Raw genomic sequence first — 14,291 nt, forward strand, 5'->3', positions numbered from 1 at the left:
AAAGGACAGAACAGGATATTTCTTAAGAACAAGTCACTGATAATACGAATGGCCAATAAACATATGAAAGAACTTTTAACCTCAGAAGTTATCAGATAAGTACACCATACATGGTAGATATGCTGGTAAAATCACAACGAGATTCACCCACAAGAGACAGACAATATCAAGTGTTGGCGAGGATGTGGAGCAACTAGAACTTTCGTGCTCTGCAGGCAGACGTGGAAATTGGTATAATCACTTTGGAAAACTATTTGGTGTTACCTACTAAAGTTTAACAGATGCATATCCTATGGCCCATCAATTCCACTCCTAGGTATATGCTCACTAGAAAGGTATATATGCTCACATATATACCAAAGGATAAGTATAAAACTATCCAAGGTAGCATTATGAATAATAGTTTCAAACTGAAAGCAATCCAAAAGTTCACTAATAGTAAAACAGATTCAACTGTGGTATAATACTGTATATTAACGAAAATACACAAACTTCAGACATATGCAGCAGGATGGCGAAATCTCACCAACGTATGTTGAGCAAAAAGAGCCAGACGAAAAAAGAACACTTACTGTAGGTAGAGTTTCAAAAAAGGTATAACTAATTTATGGTATTAGAAATCAGAATAATGGTTATCTTTGGAAACAAAGTGGCAGAGTAGTGGTTACTTTTGAGAAAGAAGTGTCAGGGATCAGAAGGGATCCTGAGTATGGCTTCTGAGGTGCTAAATGTTCTATTCTTGACCCCTGAGTGATAGTTACACGGATTACATGGTAGTTACAGAGGTTAAATGCAGTCAGCCGAAGCGGACTCTTACTGGTTTGTAAGAGCCAATTATTAAATTTTCAGGAATTTTTCTATAAAAAACAGCCATTGATAAAAATTAAATTACACAAACAGAATAAATTATATTAAAAACAAAAGTGGTAATTACTCAAAACTCCGCACTTCTAACTATTTAGCTGTTACCTATGCACTTAGGGTTACTTAAGTCTACTGTGTCTACACTATAGAATGGCAGGCTACTATCCATCTTATCTTGACTCTGAGTTCAGTGACCTCATGTTGGTAGCTTGAAATCCATCATAGTGAAAGTATTTATACCAGAGAAACCAGCAAATGCTACAAAACAGGGCTTGATTTCTTGTTTTGTTAACTGTCTAGACTTAAAGTAATGGGGAAAATATTACATTTAAAAGTGTGTCATTTCTATAGTTGTTACAACGTAAATAGCACAAAAAATGAAGGAAATAATTTTCCAGTATTTGAAAACCATGATCTGATTCATCAAAGTTGCTCAAGTGATTGATCAATGAGTGAAGTTCCCACATATGTTTCTGTTGTTTCACTTTCATGTGACTCATTAATAAAAACAAAATATCAACCAATATCCTAACAGAACTACATTCCTAATCATCTGTCAACTGCAACCATAGGTTTGCAAGAGTTAAGCAAAAAGCAGCAAAGGCATTCTGTGAGGGTCCATTGGCTCTATAAAGTTTGCACTAAAGAGTACTGTATATTTTATTATTTGTAAATTATATGCTGTACATCCTTTATATCAGTCAGATTTATAATAAATTTGTGTGTAAATATGTACGTGTTTATATACACATACACTTTTTTTTTCTTCAGAAAACTAGTTATTAAACATTTACCAGTACACTGCTGGTGAGACGATCATCATTCATCAAATATACCCTCATAATGTATACACTTTTCTTCAATAAAAAGATTTTTTTTAAAGTCACTCTTCACTTGTATAACCACCGATCAACAGTTCTCAAAAGAATACTCCAACCCAGTTTACAATGTCTCTCTATAGCAGACATCCCTACATTCAATCAGAGAAGGAAAATATTCAAAAAAATGGCCATTTGTTATAATTCAATGAAATGAAGTCCTTTAAGTTTAATAGCTTTAAATGAAGTCTCTGAAGCTGATTTACCATACTTTAATCTTAATTCTATCTAAAAGCACACACAGCTTTAATCACGAGGTCATAATGGAAGCACTGCTCATTTCACTAAGAGTTAATTAACCATAAAGCCATAGTCTTATAAATACTTGAGAATCAGAATTTTATTAATTAAATTTATTTTTGGTTTATAATACAAAAACATCTATTCTGCTACCTAATAGTTTACTTTTAGACTATCCTTTTTAAATTAAAAAATGCATTTGCTATTTCTATGTATATTTCTACACCGACTCTAGACTTAGAGAGTAAAATAAAAATAACCATTTTTCTCAGGTACATTCAAATAAGACTAAAAAATATGGCTGTAAAGGTTAATTTATTCATCTGATTCCCTCTCATCAATAACAATCAACTTGAGGCCAGGAGTCACATATTAAAGTTTGCCTTCCTAGTACCTAGAAGTATGACTAACACAAAGTATGCACTTAATAAAGGTACATTAAGTAAATGGCGTAACAAACTGGCCTCATGATGACTCTGTACCTCAAGGGAAAAAACTGTAAGGCTTGAATAACAGATCACTATACACGGTGACTGTTATTTATTGAAAAATAGCATTTTTAAGATTGGACCTAACTTGAAGCCTGTTAGCAGTTTAAAAAAAAAAAAAGAAGAAAAAGATTTAATCACTCTCAGAAAGTGAACTGGTACTCTTAAAACAAATAGATATTTGTGATACATTAAAATAAGACAGCAAGCATTTTCAAATAAGAGGCTGCATAGCATAATGGTTAAAAGCTCAGGTTATCAGAGTTCAAATCCTAGTTCCACCACCTACTTGCAGTTGTAACTTCAGTGTCTCAATTTCTTCATACACAGTACAGGGAAAATAACACTGAGTCCACAGGAATTTGTAGGGAGGACTGGTACAGGTTAAGAATGCTCAAGGCAGAGTGAGACCTGTTGCTACTGCTTTTATTACTAGCTGCTTCCTCATACAGCTCACAAGACTAAACTAAGAATCCGAAGATACTGAGAGTCTTAAGCAAAACATGTAATTTCTCCTGTCCTCTCTTTTTTTAACATCTATAAAGTTAAGTGGCTAGAGCAGAAAAGCAGCTTTCAAACTTCTGACCATGACACAAAGTAATAAATTCATCTTAGATCATGAGCTAGTGTATACAAATATATAACTGAATTTTTACATACTTATATAACAAATTTTTTTCTCAAAATAATACTGTCCTTATAATGGGCAATGCAGTCTGAATTTTCTAGTCTATTTCATTTTTTTTTTTAAGCTGGTTGCAACACACAAAACTGATTTTAAAAAACCAACAGCACTGAGGACCCTTCAGTACTCGATTTCAAATTAGCTTTCAACAGCAATGGATATCTGTCAGTTTCATCTAAACTGCCTCAAACCCTATCACCGCTTCCAGTGAGTTTAAGGACTCCAGTGTTCTAATGAATATCTGAGTGCTTACGATGATCACAACTGAACCAAGCACACCTTTCATATTCTAATGAAGTTTCTATGAGTTTGTTGTTTTTTTTTAACTGTAATCCCTTTTGTTTCCAGAGTGACTCAGAAAGTCTCTTTTATCTTCAAACAACTGTTCTTTTTCTTTTATTAAAGGGCTTATTTTCCAGTAACATTCCGAGTACTTACAGGTGAATGAAGAACAACTAAGATTTAGAAAATTATTTGGAACTTTTTAAGTAAAAGACTATTTACAATATCCAGAGAAATTTATCTGACATTCAACAAATGCTGCCTGGTTGTTTCGTTCTTTGCTTAAGAATCACATTTTAAAATCAACATTTATTTAATTTTTCTGGAATTCTTTTCAAATCCAACCAGACTTTTAATCTAGTTTGGCAGGGATACTACCAATATGAAAAATACTAAAATAAAGAAGAAAAAGATCTGTGATTCACAAAGCTCCATTCCTTACTCTATGACTTTGGATAAGATACTTTAGCTCTATCTCAGTTTCTTCATTTGTAAAAATGGGGATAAAATGACTGCCTACTACTTGGGATTATTTCACAAATTATTGTGTAATCACTCCAAATGGTACCTAGCAGGGAAGCATCCAATAAACCATGACCAAGATTCTTCTCTTGTGTTATGTGAAGTTAAGATAAAGACTGAAAGTTCCTTACCTGGTTCTAAAAGTTTACCTAAAAGCTACTAGCAGAGTGATGGGTGGACTTCAGTCACTACTTTATTCTCTAAAATGCAAACCAAGGTTAGCAACACAAAAATGAAGAACAGAGGAAGAAACAAAGATGACATATAAGATACAGATTTTTAAGTATCCATTATGTGGCTTTTGATAATGGGGAGAACCAGTTCAATTTCATCAGCAGGAAAATTTGTTTATATATTAGTACCCCTCACTGATCCCAAAAGGATATGAAATGGAATCACTTACTGTTTTACGACATAATAGCTCGAACAAATTACAAACATAAAAAAATCTAATTCATTTTCAGTGTCCTAGTGAGGTAGAGAGAATATGTCTTTGGCTCTATCTCATGAATAGAGATATTCAGAAAACATCAGTTTTATTCCATTATGGACTAAAAAACCACAAGGTGTAGGAAGTTGGTCTGTGTAGAGTCCTTACCACTGACTGAAATCCCATATAGTAAAAATATTCAAATATAGTATGTAATTTTTAAGGATAACCACTTGCTATTAGTTATAAGCTGTATTTTCACGATAAATATCACGGCATAAATGTGATGACATATAGAACCCTTAGCTAGGAAAATAAAACTTCTTTGTGGCAATTCAATAACATCCTCATTCACTTATGACATCAGAAAGGAAACAGGAAATGCTATCACTAAAAATTTATTTTTGTCTTTTCATTAAAATTAAGGCTAAGAGAAATGTCAGGTCATCCTGGCTCCTTACTATGAAAAATTATTTTCAGCACATTTTCCTAAAGTCCATTTTAAGGACAGCCCAGAATTTCTACCCAGTATTATGTTTATTCACCAATCAATTTCTCAGGTAAAGTAAATGTACATACTGAACCCTAACCAAAGGAAATTTTCTCATTAAGAAAAAAAATCTTGTTTTGCTCTAAAATTTAAAGATAAATCAAAGTTTAAAAAAATTTTAGCAATAGTAAAGCATATCTATCATCTTATTCTGTGAACACTGCAGACACATCAACTTCCTTATAAATCTTTCCCCTACAATTATGTTTTCATTTTAATTCAGAATACTAGTTAAAATATTTTTTAAGTTTTAAAACTTTATTTTGAATATCTCTATAAAAGCTCAGGACTTCCCTGGCGGTCCAGTGGTTAGGACTCTGCACTTCCACTGCAGGGGGCATGGGCTCGATCCCTGGTCGGGGAACTAAAATCTGGCCAAAAAAAAGCTCCATTTTAGAGGGCAGACAGCAGGAGCAAGAACTACAATCCTGCAGCCTGTGGAACAAAAAGCACATTCACAGAAAGACAGACAAAATGAAAAGGCAGAGGGCTATGTACCAGATGAAGGAACAAGATAAAACCCCAGAAAAACAACTAAATGAAGTGGAGATAGGCAACCTTCCAGAAAAAGAATTCAGAAAAATGATAGTGAAGATGATCCAGGACCTCGGAAAAAGAATGGAGGCAAAGATCGAGAAGATGCAAGAAATGTCTAACAAAGACCTAGAAGAATTAAAGAACAAACAAACAGAGATGAACAATACAATAACTGAAATGAAAACTACACTAGAAGGAATCAATAGCAGAATAACTGAGGCAGAAGAACGGATAAGTGACCTGGAAGACAGAATGGTGGAATTCACTGTTGCAGAACAGAATAAAGAAAAAAGAATGAAAAGAAATGAAGACAGCCTAAGAGACCTCTGGGACAACATTAAATGCAACAACGTTCGCATTATAGGGGTCCCAGAAGGAGAAGAGAGAGAGAAAGGACCAGAGAAAATATCTGAAGAGATTATAGTCGAAAACTTCCCCAACATGGGTAAGGAAATAGCCACCCAAGTCCAGGAAGCACAGCGAGTCCCATACAGGATAAACCCAAGGAGAAACACGCCAAGACACATAGTAATCAAATTGGTAAAAATGAAAGACAAAGAAAAATTACTGAAAGCAGCAAGGGAAAAACAACAAATAACATACAAGGGAACTCCCATGAGGTTAAGAGCTGATTTCTCAGCAGAAACTCTACAAGCCAGAAGGGAGTGGCATGATATATACTTAAAGGGATGAAAGGGAAGAACCTACAACCAAGATTACTCTACCCGGCAAGGATCTCATTCAGATTCGATGGAGAAATCAAAAGCTTTACAGACAAGCAAAGGCTAAGAGAATTCAGCACCACCAAACCAGCTCTACAACAAATGCTAAAGGAACTTCTCTAAGTGGGAAACACAAGAGAAGAAAAGGACCTACAAAAACAAACCCAAAACATTTAAGAAAATGGTCATAGGAACATACATATCGATAATTACCTTAAACGTGAATGGATTAAATGCTCCAACCAAAAGACACAGGCTTGCTGAATGGATACAAAAACAAGATCCATATATATGCTGTCTACAAGAGACCACTTCAGACCTAGGGACACACACAGACTGAAAGTGAGGGGATGGAAAAAGATATTCCATGCAAATAGAAATCTAAAGAAAGCTGGAGTAGCAATACTCATATCAGATAAAATAGACTTTAAAATAAAGAATGTTACAAAAGACAAGGAAGGACACTACATAATGATCAAGGGATCATTCCAAGAAGAAGATATAACAATTATAAATATGTATGCACCCAACATAGGAGCACCTCAATACATAAGGCAACTGCTAGCAGCTATAAAAGAGGAAATCGACAGTAACACAATAATAGTGGGGGACTTTAACACCTCACTTACACCAATGGACAGATCATCCAAAATGAAAATAAATAAGGAAACAGAAGCTTTAAATGACACAATAGACCAGATAGATTTAATTGATACTTATAGGACATTCCATCCAAAAACAGCAGATTACACTTTCTTCTCAAGTGCGCATGGAACATTCTCCAGGATAGATCACATCTTGGGCCACAAATCAAGCCTCAGTAAATTTAAGAAAACTGAAATCGTATCAAGCATCTTTTCTGACCACAACGCTATGAGATTAGAAATGAATTACAGGGAAAAAAATGTAAAAAACACATACACATGGAGGCTAAACAATACGTTCCTAAATAACCAAGAGACCACTTAAGAAATCAAAGAGGAAATCAAAAAATACCTAGAGACAAATGACAATGAAAACACGATGATCCAAAACCTATGGGATGCAGCAAAAGCAGTTCTAAGAGGGAAGTTTATAGTCATACAAGCCTACCTCAAGAAACAAGAAAAATCTCAAATAAACAATCTAACCTTACACCTAAAGGAACTAGAGAAAGAAGAACAAACAAAACCCAAAGTTAGCAGAAGGAAAGAAATCATAAAGATCAGAGCAGAAATAAATGAAATAGAAACAAAGAAAACAATAGCAAAGATCAATAAAACTAAAAGCTGGTTCTTTGAGAAGATAAACAAAATTGATAAACCATTAGCCAGACTCATCAAGAAAAAGAGGGAGATGACTCAAATCAATAAAATTAGAAATGAAAAAGGAGAAGTTACAACAGACACCCCAGAAGTACAAAGCATCCTAAGAGACTACTACAAGCAACCCTATGCCAATAAAATGGACAACCTGGAAGAAATGGACAAATTCTTAGAAAGGTATAAGCTTCCAAGACTGAACCAGGAAGAAACAGAAAATATGAACAGACCAATCACAAGTAATGAAATTGAAACTGTGATTAAGAATCTTCCAACAAACAAAAGTCCAGGACCAGATGGCTTCACAGGTGAATTCTATCAAACATTTAGAGAAGAGCTAACACCCATCCTTTTTAAACTCTTCCAAAAAAATCGCAGAGGAAGGAACACTCCCAAACTCATTCTACGAGGCCACCATCACCCTGATACCAAAACCAGACAAAGATACTACAAAAAAAGAAAATTACAGACCAATATCACTGATGAATATAGATGCAAAAATCCTCCACAAAATACTAGCAAACAGAATCCAACAACACATTAAAAGGATCATATACCACAATCAAGTGGGATTTATCCCAGGGATGCAAGGGTTCTTCAATATATGCAAATCAATCAATGTGATACACCATATTAACAAATTGAAGAATAAAAACCATATGATCACCTCAATAGATGCAGAAAAAGCTTTTGAGAAAATTCAACACCCATTTATGATAAAAACTCTCCAGAAAATGGGCATAGAGGGAACCTACCTCAACATAATAAAGACCATATATGACAAACCCACAGCAAACATCATTCTCAATGGTGAAAAACTGAAAGCATTTCCTCTAAGATCAGGAATGAGACAAGGATGTCCACTCTCACCACTATTATTCAACATAGTTTTGGAAGTCCTAGCCACAGCAATCAGAGAAGAAAAAGAAATAAAAGGAATACAAATTGGAAAAGAAGAAGTAAAACTGTCCCTGTTTGCAGATGACATGATACTATACATAGAGAATCCTAAAAATGCCACCAGAAAACTACTAGAGCTAATCAATGAATTTGGTAAAGTTGCAGGATACAAAATTAATGCACAAAAATCTCTTGCATTCCTCTACACTAATGATGAAAAATCTGAAAGAGACATTATGGAAACACTCCCATTTACCATTGCAATAAAAAGAATAAAATACCTAGGAATAAACCTACCTAGGGACACAAAAGACCTGTATGCAGAAAACTTTAAGACACTGATGAAAGAAATTAAAGATGATACCAACAGATGGAGAGGTATACCATGTTCTTGGATTGGAAGAATCAATATTGTGAAAATGACTATACTACCCAAAGCAATCTACAGATTCAGTGCAATCCCTATCAAATTACCAATGGCATTTTTAACGGAACTAGAACAAATCATCTCAAAATTTGTATGGAGACACAAAAGACCCCGAACAGCCAAAGCAGTCTTGAGGGAAGAAAACGGAGCTGGAGGAATCAGACTCCCTGACTTCAGACTACTATACTACAAAGCTATAGTAATCAAGACAATATGGTACTGGCACAAAAACAGAAACGGAGATCAATGCAACAAGATAAAAAGCCCAGAGATAAACCCACACACCTATGGTCAACTAATCTATGACAAAGGAGGCAAAGATATACAATGGAGAAAAGACAGTCTCTTCAATAAGTGGTGCTGGGAAAACTGGACAGCTACATGTAAAAGAATGAAATTAGAACACTCCCTAACACCATACAGAAAAATAAACTCAAAATGGATTTGAGACCTAAATGTAAGACCGGACACTATAAAACTCTTAGAGGAAAACATAGGAAGAACACTCTTTGACATAAATCACAGCAAGATCTTTTTTGATCTACCTCCTAGAGTAATGGAAATAAAAACAAAAATAAACAAATGGGACCTAATGAAACTTAAAAGCTTTTGCTCAGCAAAGTAAACCATAAACAAGATGAAAAGACAACCCTCAGAATGGGAGAAAATATTTGCAAACAAATCAACAGACAAAGGATTAATCTCCAAATTATATAAACAGCTCATGCAGCTCAATATTAAAGAAACAAACACCCCAATCCAAAAATGGGCAGAAGACCTAAATAGACATTTCTCCAAAGAAGACATACAGATGGCCAAGAAGCACATGAAAAGCTGCTCAACATCACTAATTATTAGAGAAATGCAAATCAAAACTACCATGAGGTATCACCTCACACCAGTTAGAATGGGCATCATCAGAAAATCTACAAACAACAAATGCTGGAGAGGGTGTGGAGAAAAGGGAACCCTCTTGCACTGTTGGTGGGAATGTAAATCGATACAGCCACTATGGAGAACAATACGGAGGTTCCTTAAAAAACTAAAAATAGAATTACCATATGATCCAGCAATCCCACTACTGGGCATATACCCAGAGATAACCATAATTCAAAAGGACACATGTACCCCAATGCAATGGGTACAATGCAATGCAATGTTCACTGCAGCACTATTTACAATAGCCAGTACATGGAACAACCTAAATGTCCAATGACAGATGAATGGATAAAGAAGATGTGGTACATATATACAATGGAATATTACTCAGCCATAAAAAGGAATGAAATTAGGTCATTTGTTGAGACGTGGATGGATCTAGAGACTGTCGTACAGAGTGAAGTAAGTCAGAAAGAGAAAAACGAATATCGTATATTAACGCATGTATGTGGAACCTAGAAAAATGGTACACATGAACCGGTTTGCAGGGCAGAAGTTGAGACACAGATGTAGAGAACAAACGTATGGACACCAAGGGGGGAAAACTGCAGGGGGGGTGGGAAAAAAAAAAATTCAAACTACCTCCTCCTCATCCTCTTCTAAGTAAATGTGGACTACTATTTAAGATTCAAAATTATTTCCTATTTAATTTTGTCATTTTTTATCTTTAATTATTAGAATTGTGATGATATTTAATACAATTTTGAAATTCAAAAAAAGAAAAAAGCTCCATTTTACTTAAAATTTCTGTGTGTGTGTATTAAGAAATATATACACCTCTGAGGTTACTGACATTGCAGAATGGCCTTCAAAATGCAAAGACTGCATAGGTTTTTGATTCAAAGTTTTTAAAAAAATCTCTTCCATGTCAAAACCAGGGTCCTCTGAAAAGCCCACTAGAAGTATAATAAGCAACAAATGTCACAGGCTTAAAGTGAGTGGGTTACAAAGAGGTAGTCTTGCCTTGTCATCTCTCCCTCTTGCTCTACAATCCTTGTCCCTACTTGTAGAGGGTTTTTCACTCTTTGATATAGGATGTGCTCGGCCTACAGGTCCCCGGGCTCCTCCTCCTGGCATTTCTTTCCTCAGAGGTCTTACTTCTCGACTGGGACGCCTTATCTGAGGTGGAGCTCTGACAAAAAAATAAATACATAAAATTAAAATTAATCAAAGGCAAAAGTATTTCAATACTACCTTAGTCAATAAAACTATTAAATCAATAAGCCCATAAGGTCAATTTTTCCCCCTTTTGCCAATTCATGGCCACAACTATTAGGTCAGTTTTTAAAGTGCTTTTCTGTAAAGTACACTGGTTGATACAAACATTAAATACATATAAATGACACATACAGCAATTATTTTGTCAAAAATAACATTCACCAATAGAGGGCAATACAGACTATTCCCATCTAATAATCTTAATAGTGTAACAGAAAATCAATTCCTTTATTCATTACTGTCCTAAGCCAAATAAGTAACTTTAAAAAAAAATTATTAAAAGCTGAAAGGACAATAATTCAAAACATATTTATTTGCATAGCTTACTAGTTTATCCCTTACAACCAAAATGATTTTCTCTGCTTCCATGTTGGAAAAACCATTTCATTCATCAAATTACAAACAGCAGGGCTTAATGAAATCTTCTTAATTTATGTGCAAAGTTTATGTGTAAAAATATTACTCATGCTTTGAGGGTGTCAAAAATCACAGGATCATTCAAATTATACAGGCCCCCAAATGTGAATCAAGAATTTTGATAACTATATGTGGCAAAGGATGTTAATTCTATTTATGGTGGTGATCATTTCGCAATATACACAAATATTGAATCATTATGTTGTACAGCTGAAACCAATGTAATATATGTCAATTATACAGCAATTTTAAAAAAGAATTTTGATGAATACATAAATATAACTATGCTTACAAAGTGGCATATTTTGTCTCATGTAATGTGAAACATGTCTTCTTCAAATAGTGAAATTATGGGGCTTCTCAGAACAGTATTTATTTGCCTCTCTCTGGGTGTTGGGGGAGACTCCATCACTTTGTGTCTAAGCTCTTAGTTCTTCTTCCCTGAACTGTCTCTGCCTCTGTTTTCCTACCTTCACTCTCTTTACAGCTCTGCCTGTATTTGCAGCCCTTCACATCCCATATGTGTGCTCCTTTTCCACCCATGTGCCAAAATCTATTCGTATCCCTTTTCCAGCTTCATGCTTTTAAATCATCTAATTCATCACGGAGTTTCTCTTCCTGGTATCAGAAAAGGTTTCACATGTGTATAACTCAATGAACTCAGCAAAACAGGAAAATGGATGAAAAGCCAGGAAGGTTGAAAACTCAACCTAACTAAAAAATAGTTAACATATTGCAGCATCTTCAGACTACTGGAATTAGACCGCTACATGAAAGTGCTGAGGATGAGAGAGGCTGGTGAAAAGTGTATGTCTTTCTACTAGGTTACTATACACTGACATCTGAATCCTTGGAGTCCAATCCAGTTAAACAGTTATTTACTGAACACCCACACCTGTTAGGAGGTATATATCCTCTACTGTGCTAGGCCCTAGGAGGAGACAAAGATGAATAAGCAATCTTGAGGGGAAAAAAATCCACAGGAAAGGAACTTGAAAATCGTGTATAGTGAAATAGTTATAAGGCATTCTCAAATTTAAAGGTATTATTATGTTTTTGGTTCTAGCGCATTATTAGTCTTAAGTATTCTGTCAATAAGGTAAAAATGTAATGAGACTGGTAAAGAATAAAAAACTAAAAATGTTATGTTGCTCTACTCCTAGTATTTCATTGCAACCATTGCTTTTTGAATGAATTTCTGTTTTCTTTTGATGAAGAGGTGTAAAGTAGTAGAGTAGAACTTTACTGTTTTATATATATATAAAATATATGTATGTATGTATGTATGTATGATGTCTTTCCTGAATCGGATTCCTGGCCAAAGACAATAAAAAGCAACTGACAATCTCTTCCACACAGAACACACGTCAAGTTTGCCCTTCTGTTAGCAGCTGCGCCTGCTATTTAAATTGTCTGTCATTGTTTGTGGTCCTGCTTTCTGGAGGCACAGCCAGCCCGAAGCTTTGGCTCACAAACAGCAAGCCCATCCTTTACAGCTGCGCGCCAGGCTGCCCGGTGGGCTCGCTGAGGAGGGGTGAATTGTAGGGACCCTTGAAACACTTCTTCTGCCTCCTCAGCTTGTGCTCTCCCACCTCAGCTTGCTATTTAGCGCCCACCGAGGAGTCCTGCACACACATCCAGTTCAGTAAAGCGGTGCTGCGAGAATTATGTCAACGCTTGTACACAGGCTGCACTCCAAGTGTTCGCTGCTGCTGACCTTGTCCTGCCGCTCAATATTCTGACGGGCTCATAAACGGTCTGAATGAAACTGCTCAAGAGGCCAGATGTGGCATTTGTGGCAAGTCCCACGTCTCACAGAAAGTGTGCCTGTGCTTTGCAGGTCTTCAGTTCCGTCTCACTGCAGTTTGGTGTTACATTCGAAACAGACTCTGTCAGCTTCCCAAAGGACATCCATCCTTGACTCTGTTCTGTACTTCTTCCTCCATTAGGGCATCACTGCCCAATGGCATGCTTCAATTTAAGGACTCAGTGACAGCTTCCAGGCTGTAAAAAGTAAGTCTCAGGGCTTCTTTACTGGCCTCTTTTGAAAAAGAGACCTTATTAGTAGGGTTGCACAGCACCGCCAGCCTCTGCCCCAGTGGGCAAACACAGGCTGACACCCTGCTAGCTTACAGCACTCCAAATACAGAGAATGACTGGAAACCTGCAGATAAAAGAGTAGCATGTCTACACTGAGCTCAGTTCTCCTACTGGAGGATATTTCCCCGCAGGAATGGGAAGAAAGATGCCTTACCCTATCACATGCAAATAAGCCTGACTTCCTCCAAAAGCCAATACTCCCTTTCTAAACCATATTAAATATCAATATGATATGTAAATGTTCTTATAGCACTGCTTGTAATAGTAAACACCTGGAAACAACCCAAAGGTCCAGTATCAGAATAGATGCATAAATTATTATACGTTCACATAATGGGATACTATATTCACGTGAACATGAATTACAGCCACATGCAATAATAATAGATCAAACTCAGGACCACAATGTTGAGTGAAAAAGTAAGTTCAAAGAACACATACAGTATGATTCTAAGCAAAACGAGATACTGTGTGGAGATTAAAATGTATGTGGTAAAAGTATAAAGAAAGGCAAAGGAATGATAAACCCAAAATCCAGGACAGTGGCTAACTCTGAAAGAGGAGGGAAGGGAACAGGATGCAGAGGAGCTCACAGGGGGCCTTCAAGGTACCGCTAATGTTCTTTTTCCTAAACTCCATGGTGGGTACATAGATCCTACTGTATGTATAACTCCTTATTCCTTACATAAATTTTATTATTCATATTACCTACTTGGTAGTTAATAAACTTTAAATATGATGAATATAACACCACCACTAATTAAATTATTTGAGCACCTAAAAAAATGAAA

General features: G+C 35.7%; 1 protein-coding gene across 5 annotated transcripts in view; it reads right to left on the reverse strand.

Annotated features, from left to right (window-relative positions):
* KATNAL1 (katanin catalytic subunit A1 like 1) overlaps window positions 1–14,291 on the reverse strand; it is a 78,755-nt gene that overhangs the window by 31,390 nt on the left and 33,074 nt on the right. For all 5 annotated transcript variants that reach the window (XM_068526816.1, XM_068526812.1, XM_068526813.1 and 2 more), the window contains exon 4: window positions 10,729–10,897. In XM_068526816.1, the coding sequence (XP_068382917.1) occupies window positions 10,729–10,897 (169 nt within the window). The remainder of the gene's footprint in view (window positions 1–10,728; window positions 10,898–14,291) is intronic.

Source organism: Eschrichtius robustus, chromosome 18 (genome assembly GCF_028021215.1).
Source record: "Eschrichtius robustus isolate mEscRob2 chromosome 18, mEscRob2.pri, whole genome shotgun sequence".
Lineage (NCBI taxonomy): Eukaryota > Metazoa > Chordata > Mammalia > Artiodactyla > Eschrichtiidae > Eschrichtius > Eschrichtius robustus.